General features: G+C 39.6%; 1 protein-coding gene across 1 annotated transcript in view; it reads left to right on the forward strand.

Annotated features, from left to right (window-relative positions):
* LOC113887921 (proline-rich protein 13-like) overlaps nt 1-9,511 on the forward strand; it is a 28,855-nt gene extending 19,344 nt beyond the window's left edge. Inside the window, exons 3-4 of the mRNA XM_027535218.1 lie at nt 7,345-7,483; nt 9,426-9,511. Coding sequence (XP_027391019.1) covers nt 7,345-7,483; nt 9,426-9,430 — 144 coding nt within the window. The 3' untranslated portion in view covers nt 9,431-9,511. The remainder of the gene's footprint in view (nt 1-7,344; nt 7,484-9,425) is intronic.
* Nucleotides 9,512-10,493: the final 982 nt, after the last annotated feature.

Consider the following 10,493-nt stretch of genomic DNA (forward strand, 5'->3'; position numbering starts at 1 on the left):
CCTCAGTTTCTTCATCTTTAAATTGGGAATGTTGATAACTCCTTCCTCATTTATTTTCTGTTCGATTAACTAAAGCAGAGCATGTGAAACACCCAGGATATTGTTTAGGGGATCTAAGTAACATACTTAATTTTTTTTTTTTTTAAAGAGTGTATTGAAATCAAGTTTTATATCTCCTTCAATCTAGATAGTTAATTCCCTTTACCACAGATTTGCAAAGTTTTGATAAATATGCTTACCTAAAAGCTTCTCAGAGAAGGCAATGGCAACCCATTCCAGTACTCTTGCCTGGCAAATCCCATGGACGGAGGCGCCTGGTAGGCTGCAGTCCATGGGGTCGCTAGGAGTCAGACATGACTGAGCGACTTCACTTTCACTTTTCACTTCCATGCATTGGAGAAGGAAATGGCAACCCACTCCAGTGTTCTTGCCTGGAGAATCTCAGGGATGGTGGAGTCTGTGGGGTCGCACAGAGTCGGACACGACTGAAACGACTTAGCAGCAGCAGCCGCAAAAGCTTCTCATTCACTTTGGTAACTTCATTAATACCTCTGTGTCTCAGTTTCCTCATCTGTGAAATGGGAATGTTGATAGCACCTTCCTTGTTGATATTTATTTAATTAAATGAAGCAAAGCATGTGAAACATCCAGGGCATTGCTTCATAAATCTAAGTAACATACTGAATTTTTCTTTTTTTTTTTTCATATAGAATTGAAATCAAGTGTATTTACCCAACAGTCTAGATAGACAATGCTCTTTCCTACAAAGTTTACTAATTATAGATAAATACACTCACCAAGAAGCATCTCTGGCACTTACTAGGAAATCATTAATGCCTCTGTGCAGTTTCCTCATCTATAAAATGGGAATGTTGATAACAAATTCTTCATAGATTTTTTAAAAATTAAATGTAGCATAGCATCCAACCAGTCCATCCTAAAGGAAATCAGTGCTGAATATTCATTGGAAGGACTGATGCTGAAGTTGAAACTCCAATACTTTGGCACCTGATGTGAAGAAATACCTCTTTGGAAAAGACCCTGATGCTGGGAAAGATTGAAGGCAGGAGGAGAAGAGGACCATAGAGGATGAGATGGTTGGATTGCATCACCGACTCGATGGGACATGAATTTGAGCGAGCTCTGGGCATTGGTGATGGACAGGGAGGCCTGGCGTGCTGCAGTCCCTGGGGTCGCAAAGAATTGGACACGACTGAGCATTTGAACTGAACTGAGCATGTAAAATACCCAGGGCATTGCTTACTAGATCTAAATGAATTGCTTTTTCTTTTTATTAGATAAAATTGAAATCGAGTATATTTCCCCAACAATCTAAATGAACAATGGTTTTTTCTACAACGTTTACTAAGTATAGATAAATACGCTCAAGAAGAAGCATGTCTGTCACTTACTAGTGAATTCACTAATGCCTGTGTGGTTCAGTTTCCTCATCTCTAACATGGGAATGTTGATAACACCTTCAAGTAGATATACATTTTTTTAATTAAAGGAAGCAGAGCATGTAAAACACCCAGCGTAAGCTTAGTAGATATAAGTAACGTACTTAGTTTTGATCTTTTTTAAATATAGACCTGAAATAGAGTAGTTTTCCCCAACAAACTAGATACACAATGCCCTTGCCCACAAAGTTTACTAAGTATAAATATGTTCACCAAAAAGCGTCTGTTTCAGTTACTAGTAATTTCATTAATGCCTCTGTGCTTAGTTTCCTCATCCATAATGAGAAGGTAGATTTTCTTTTAAATGAAGATGAGCATGTAAAACACCTGGACGTTGCTTAGATCTAGGTAACAGACATAATTTTTTTTGTACAAAGAATTGAAAGCAAGTCCCCCCCCCCACCAATAATCTAGATAGATAATGCCCTTTCCCACAAAATTTACTGAGTATAGACAAATATACTGTCCAAAAAGCATCTTTCAGTATCTTTTAACTTTAATAATGTCTCTGTGCCTCAGATTCCTCATTTATAAAATAGGAATGTTGATCAAACCTTCCTCATAGATTTTATTTAAATGAAGCAGAGCACGTATATACCAAGAACATTGCTTAGTAGATACAGTAACATATTTAATTTTTTAAATAGAATTGAAGTCAAGATTTTTTCTCCCAACAATCTAGATAGATAAGGCCCTTTCCTGCAAAGTATAGTTGAATATGCTCACTAAGAAGCATCTCTGTCACTTACTACTAAGTTCACTACTCCCTCTGTGCCTCAGTATTCTCATCTATATAATGGGAATGTTGATAATACCTTCCTAGTTGATTTTTCAAAATTAAACGAAACAGAACACGTAAAACACCCAGGACATGGCTTAGTAGATCAAAGTAACATACTTAATTTTGATTTCTTTTAATACAGACCTGAAATCTAGTGTTTTTCTGAAAAAAACCAAATACAGAATGCCCTCTCCCACAAATTTTGCTAAGTATAAATAAATACACTCACCAAAAACATCTTTCACTAACTAGTAACTTTATTAATGCCTCTGTGCCTCAGTTTCCTCATCTATAACTGTGAATTTCATTTTATTTGAATGAAGCAGAGCTCGTAAACCACAGTCCATTGCTTAGTAGATTTAATAAACATACTTCATTTTTCTTTTATAAGAGAGAGTTGAAATGATGTTCTTTCCCTGAACAATCTATATAGACACTGCCCTTTCCCAGAAAGTTTATTAAATAAAGATAACTACACTCAGCAAAAAGTACCTCTTGCACTAACTAGTAACTTCTTTAACAACTCTGTGCCTTAGTTTCCTCATCTATGAAATGGGAATGTTGATAGTGTCTTCCTTGTCGATATTTATTTTATTTTATGAACAAGAGCACGTAAAACACACAGAACATTGCTTTGTAGATCTAAGTAACGTATTGAATTTTGATTTTTAAAAAATATATAATTGAAATCAACTATATTTACCCAACAATCTAGATAGACAATGCTCTTTCCTACAAAGTTTACTAAGTACAGACAAGTACGCTCACCAAGAGCTATGTCTGTCACATACTACTAAATTCATTAATGTGTCTGTTCCTCAGTTTCCTCAAGTATAAAATGGGAATGTTGATAACAGCTTCCTCATAGATTTTTAAAAGTAAATTAAACAGAGCATGGAAAGCACCCAGGACATGTTTCATAGATCTAACTAACATCAGATCAGATCAGTTGCTCAGTCATGTCCGACTCTTTGCAACCCCATGAATCGCAGCACGCCAGGCCTCCCTGTCCATCACCAACACCCGGAGTTCACCCAGACTCATGTGCATCAAGTCAGTGATGCCATCCAGCCATCTCATCCTCTGTCGTTCCCTTCTCCTCCTGCCCCCAATCCCTCCCAGCATCAGAGTCTTTTCCAATGAGTCAACTCTTCACATGAGGTGGCCAAAGGATTGGAGTTTCAGCCTCAGCATCAGTCCTTCCGATGAACACCCAGGACTGATCTCCTTCAGAATGGACTGGTTGGATCTCCTTGCAGTCCAAGGGACTCTCAAGAGTCTTCTCCAACACCACAGTTCAAAAGCATCAATTCTTCGGTGCTCAGCCTTCTTCACAGTCCAACTCTCACATCCATACATGACCATAGGAAAAACCATAGCCTTGACTAGACAGATCTTTGTTGGCAAAGTAATGTCTCTGCTTTTGAATATGCTATCTAGGTTGGTCATAACTTTCCTTCCAAGGAGTAAGTGTCTTTTAATTTCATGGCTGCAGTCACCATCTGTAGCGATTTTGGAGCCCAGCAAAATAAAGTCTGACACTGTTTTCACTGTTTCCCCATCTATTTCCCATGAAGTGATGGGACCAGATGCCATGATCTTCGTTTTCTGAATGTTGAGCTGTAAGCCAACTTTTTTACTAACTAACATACTTAATACTTTTTTTTTTAAATAGATGGATTGAAAATCGACTATTTTCCCACTGACAATCTAGATAGACAATGCCCTTTCCACAAACTTTAAAATGTGTACATAAATTCGCTGACCAAAAAGAATCTCTTTCACTTAACTTTTTAATCCCTCTGTGCCTCAGTTTCCTCATATATAAAATGGGAATACTGATAACACCTTCCTCGTATATACTTTTTAATTAAATGGACCCAATCATGTGAAACACTAAAGACATTGAATAGTATATCTAAGTAACAGACTTAATTTTTTTTATATTGAATTGAAATTGAGTTTCTTTCGCAAACAATCTAGATAGTCAATAACCTTTTGTGAAAATTTTACTAAATGTCCATAAATATGTTCATCAAATAGTATCTCTTTCACTTATTAGTAAATTCATTAATGCCCCTTTGCCTCAAATTCCTCATTTATAATTTGGGAATGTTGATAACACCCTCCTAGTTGATTTTTTAATTAAATGAAACAGCATGTAAAACACTGAGATTATTGTTTAGTAGATCTAAGTAACATACTTAATTTTGGGTTTTTTTAAATAGCGAGAATTAAAATAGAGTTTTATATAGCCCACAATCTAGACAGTTACTGCCCTTTACCACAAAGTTTCCAAAGTTCCGATAAATACACTCGTCAAAAGCATCTCATTCACTTTGGTAACTTCATTAATGCCTCTGTGCCTCAGTTTCATCTATGAAATGGGAATTTTGATATACCTTCCTTGTCTATTTTTATTTAATTGACTGAACAGAGCATGTAAAATACACAGGACATTGCTTAGTAGATCTAAATAGCATACTTAATTTGATTTTTTTAGTATGGAATTGAAATCGAGTAACTTTCCCCAGAAATCTAGATACACAATGCCATTTCCCACAAAGTTTAATAAATATAGATAAAATACGTTCACCAAAAAGCATCTCTTTCACTTACAGGTAACTTCATTAATGCCTCGGTGCCTCAATTTCTTCATCTATAAATTGGGAATTGTTGATAACAGCTTCTTGTAGATTTTCTATTTAATTAATTAAAGCAGAACATGTTAAAGACCCAGGACATTGCTTGTTAGAACTAAGGAACAGACTTAATTTTGTTTTTTTCAAGAGAGAGAATAGAAGTCAATTTTTTTCCCCAAAGATCTAGGTGGACAAACCACTTTTGACAGTGTTTAGTTGTATAGATAAATACCTTACCAAAACACATCTCTTTCAATTACTAGTAACATCATTAATGCCTCTGTGCCTCAGTTTCCTTATCTATAAAATGGGAATATTGTTAACACTTTCAAATAATTTTTTTTAATGAAGCAGAGCATATAAAACACCCAGGAAAAGCTTAGCAGATCTAAGTAACATACTTAGTTTTGATTTTTTTTTAAATATAGAACTGAAATCGAGTCTTTTTCCCCAACAAACGTGATACACAATTCCCTTTCCGACCAAGTTTAATAGAGAGTATAGATGTCGATTTTTTCCCCAACAATCTAGATAGATAATGCCCATTCCCACAAAGTTTACTAAGTATGCATGAACATGCTCACCCAAGAGCATCTCTTTCACTTAGTTACTTCATTAATGCCTCAGTGCCTCTGTTTCCTCATCTGTAATATGGGAATGTCGATAACACTTTCCCTGTAGATTTTTTAACTAAATTAAGCAGAGCATGTAAAACACTGAGTACACTGCTTCATAGATCTAAGCAACATATTTAATTCTGTTTTTTTAATAGATAGGAAATCGAGTTTTATTTCCCTGACAATCTGTGTAATAATGCCCTTTCCACAAAGTTTATTAAGTATACATAAATTTACTGACCAAAAAGTATCTCCTTCACTTACTATTAACTTCTTTAATACCTCTGTGCCTCAGTTTCCTCATCTATAAAATGGGAATGTTGATAACATCTTCATAGATTTTCTTTTCTGTTAAATGGAGCCAATCATGTAAAACACTAAGGACGTGGCTTTGATCTAAGTAACATACTTAATTGTGTTGTTTTATTCAATACAGAATATTGAAAACAAGTTTTCCCCCAAGAATCTAGATAGATAATGCCCTTTCCCACAATGTTTACTAAGGATAGATTAATACGCTTTCCAAAAAGCATCTCTTTCACCAGCTTGTAACTTTAATAATGCCTGTTTCTCAGTTTCCTCATTTGTAAAATGGGAATGTTGATAACACCTTCCTCGTAGATTTTCTTTTTTTTAGTTAAATGAAGCAGATCATGTAAAACACCCATGACATTGCTTAGTAGAGCTAAGTGAAATACTTAATTCTTTTATAATAGATAGAATTCAAATCGAGTTGATATCCCCCAAAATCTAGATAGGCAAGTCAAGCTTGAAGAGTGGGGCAAGGGGCCATTCCTTTGACTGTGAAGGTAACTGTGGACCTCTGCATACGGGGCTGGACTCAGCTCCCCACCTCTGGCTGCAGGCACTCTGCAGTGGGGCATGCTTGCCCTTTATTGGGCCTGTGTTGTAGATCAGGAAGTTTCCATCTTCCCCTATCGCTGCCCTTTTCTCCTACACCTCATCTCCCTCCCCTCCCTTCTCCCTACTCCATCCTTCCCCTCCCCTCCCCTCCCCCTCTGTCTCTCCTCTAAGTTCTGGAATTCCCTTTCGCCACTGAGAAGTGCAAAATGAAAGGCAGGCCAGACTGAGGGTTTTATGGTTGTACAAGAGGTGTTTACAGGTGTCTTAGGGCATGTGAATATCCTGGATATTAACTATGAGTGCTGTGCTTGATGTTGTACTTGATTTATCCTATTTCTACCTGCCCCCTCATCATTATCATCATCCACCCCCCCTTTAAAAGAAGTCAAACCAGGGTGGAATTGCTCAATGTCACTAACCGACAAGCTATGTGCTGCCCTGAGGATGAAGTGGTTCCACTCACTGTGCTTTCACATGTGGCCCCTCTTCTACCAGTGGGCTGGAATAGAGAAGCAGGAGTAGGTAGACAGAGTCCGGGCTGCTCTATCAGTCAGCCTGCCTTTGAGGGCGACAGGGATTTGATCAGACAGCCTCTTAGGTACCTTTATCCTGGAGGACATTAATCATTATTGTCATTTATCAACATTAATTCTGTTGATAAATTCTTTAAACCTCTCTCTTTTTTTTTCTTCTGCCATGCTGCATGGCATGTGAGATCTTAGTTTTCCCCACCAGGGATTGAACCAGTGTTCCCTGCAGTGGAAGTGCAGAGCTTAACCACTGGATTGCCAAGGAAGTCCCTCAACTATTTCATTCTTAATGACAGGTGCAGGTGTGGAGGAGAGGAGGTGACATTTGTGTGCCCATCACTAATGTGCTCTTTGGAAGCTTGTCTTTGGGAGGAGTAGTTCCTTATATTGTGGGCAGTAACACTTTGGCATTGAAGATTTCCAATAAAACTTTATTTATATTTTATGTAGAAGAAAACAAGAAAAAAGAAGTCTGGTCATTCAAAAGAACGATCCAAAGAAAGGAGGAAGAAAAAGTCATCTAAAAGAAAACACAAGAAGCATCGTGCCGACAGTGACAGCGACTCTGATTCTGACACAGACTCCAGTGGTAAGAAAGCCAATATCATTAGCCCGCCTTGCTTTCAAGTTTTACTTCTTGAAAGCTGATATTAGAAGAAGGTACTTAATAATAGCCAAGAGTATTTTTTTAATAGCCAAGAGTTTGGAACACTCACTGACTTAGTGTCAGGGACCCTGCTGGGTGCCGGATATGCACTATTGCTCTTTAATCCACACAGGCACTGTAGGACGCATCTTTGAGGTGGGGAGACAGAGGACCCGAGCAGGTTATAAGTCCCGCCTGCACTCAAGGTCACACAGCTGGGACTCAGAGCCAAGCGATGTGACTCCAGGGTGGTTGTGTGCAGCTGCACAAGGCCTGTGGCAGAGAACCAAGTTGGGGTCAGTCTGTGAGACATGAGGTGCCAAACCAGGCCATAGGCGGCTGCATCAGCCCAGTGGAGCGGCTCTTCTGTGAGATTCTCACACTCAGTGGGCAGCTTTGTGCGATCCTCAAAGAGGCACAACATAGGGGACCCTTCAGGCCAGCAGCTGATTTCTGGAAGACACTTCCTGTGGGGCTGCATCACAACAAAGCCCCCTTTTTATGCCCTCCCCTGGGTGGTGATTGACAGAGGTGCCTCCTCTGGGGACACATTACAGGCAGGCCCCCTTCCTCTGACGTCACCTTCCTTCCTCCCTGCTGGAAGACAGATGTCCTGAAGCACAGAGCTGAGCGTGGCAGTCCCTGCTTAAAATCCTTCCAGAGCTCTCCTTGGCTTCAGGGTAAAGTCAGACCCCAGTTGATCAGTGGCTCTCTCATCGCATGTACACCATCACTCTCCTGCAGCGTCCTCTGTGGCCTCAGAGTGAGTTTCATCTCCTCATGTTACATGTCCTTTCTCCTGACTCTGCCATGTGGTACAGAGTCCAGCTGCCTACAGTCCAATCTCTCCTTGCATGTGGCTTGGCCTACTGGCTGCATAGATGGACGTGCATTACTCTTGTAATAAAGCTGACTTTAGGAAGAACTGGCTTAAGAGTCACCTTTTCATGGTCAACCATTCCTCACCCACCCTCGCGAAAACAGCCTGATGGTGAGACTCCTCTGTGTGCCTAGATCACCTCTTCCCTCCCCACTTCCCTGTCACTCAGATTCTACTGACCCCCTCCCCTCTGTCTCCTCCACTAGACTGAGCTCCTGGAAAGCATCCCCGCAAACACACACATCATGAAGATACTCAAACATCCAGAAAAGTGAAGGGAGTAGTGTCATTAATGCCATATACAGTGCCTGTCACTCACTCAGGTGTAACATCTGTTAGCCCTTTGACATTTGCTTCAGATAGGGATGTTTTGTTGTCATTGAGCTGTTCCAGGTAAAATACGTTAAGTATTTCATTATGCACCTCATTGAAAAAAGGACATTTTCTTAAATACAATACCATTATCTCACCCAATTAAGTTAATAATTCCTCATATAATCTAATACCCAGTGTAACTTTAATGTCTGTGCTTCTAATGCCTAGCATGGTTCATGACATAGATGTTAAATGAATAAATCTCTGTGATACAACAAATGGGACAGCAAAAGCATGTCTACCTGGTCAAAGATATTAATGTTTTAGGGCTAAACATTTTATCAATTTTAATGTGTTTTTCTTTTCATATGAAGATAACAAAAGGAAGACAAAAAACAAGCCCAGCAAAAGGAAAGGAAACACAAATGACCAGGTGTTTTCCTATAATTATTATTATGGAAAAGGTCAAATATTTACACAAGTATACCAACTTGAAGAACCATCAACTTATGGGAAGTTGCTACCACCCCTATTTATTTTGAAACAAAACCCAGATGTCAATTCATGTATAAACAAATCAGCATGTTTCTCTAAAAGAGAGACATTCTTTTTTCAACATAACCGTATGACCATTACTGTGCCCCAAAATTTGACAGTAATGCCTCAGTTCATTTTTCTTTTTGTTTGTAGCCTGACAGTTGCACATGAGGAAGACAGCATGAAGAAAGCCAAGGTCTCATTGCTTCTTTTCAATGATCCATTCATGTGGAATATTAAGCAAGGCCTCCGTCTTGCTTCCAGCAGCACTCAACTGAAAGGTTTCCTTTTAGTGTTTAGTCCTCAGGAACTGGGGTCTTCTCAAGGATTCTGAATGAGACAGAGTACATTTGAAGGCATGATTGTCACTCCTGAGCCGGGGATGACAATAATATGATCCTGTGGTGGGGGCAGGGGAGAAATGGGAGAAGAGCCTTTCTGGACTTGATGGAGTCTCCTGTGTTTCCTTTGGGCCAGAATGGATTGTTCCCCTCTATCCAGAAAAAGGCAGAGCATGAACAGAATGTGGAGCATCTAGAACAAAAGTAGGGGAATGTTTGGATGCTGCCTTCCCAGAAAGGCCTATGAACAGTAGTTTCTTAGGAAGATTCCTTTAGAGTCCAGGCTCGTGCCTGAACTCGTCATCATGAATGGAGCTCGGCCACATTTGGAGGCACACCGTTCTGTCACTCGAGACTTTCCCCACCGCATCTTTCACCTGTATATGCCTGAGAAGTGCAGGGCCCAGCGAATGTGACTCAGGGATGTCACCTCGTGAAAAGGGACCGGCTTGACATTCCTTACCAATTCTCTCTCTCTTTTTTTTTTTTTTTGACAAGAGTTTGATTTATTTACTTTTGGCTGGGCTTGGTCTTCATTACTTCCCAGGGACTTTCTCTAGGTATAGCAGGCAGGGCTGCTCTCTCGTTGTGGTGTGGAGGCTTCTCATATGGTGGCTTCTAACTGTGGCGCATGGGCTCTCGGGCATGCAGGCTTCAGCAGTTGCAGCCCTCAGGCTTGGTCGTTGCAGCACATGGGACTTGTTACCCTGCGGCACGTGGGGTCTTCCCAGACGGGGGATCGAACCCATGTACCCTGCGTTGGCAGGCCAATTCTTAACCACTGGGCCACCAGGGAAGCCCTCAGCAATTCTTTTTTTTTTTTTTTTTAATTCTTCCAATTTTATTTTATTTTTAACCTTTACATAATTGTATTAGTTTT

The sequence above is a fragment of the Bos indicus x Bos taurus genome, chromosome X (genome assembly GCF_003369695.1).
Source record: "Bos indicus x Bos taurus breed Angus x Brahman F1 hybrid chromosome X, Bos_hybrid_MaternalHap_v2.0, whole genome shotgun sequence".
In the NCBI taxonomy this organism is placed as follows: domain Eukaryota; kingdom Metazoa; phylum Chordata; class Mammalia; order Artiodactyla; family Bovidae; genus Bos; species Bos indicus x Bos taurus.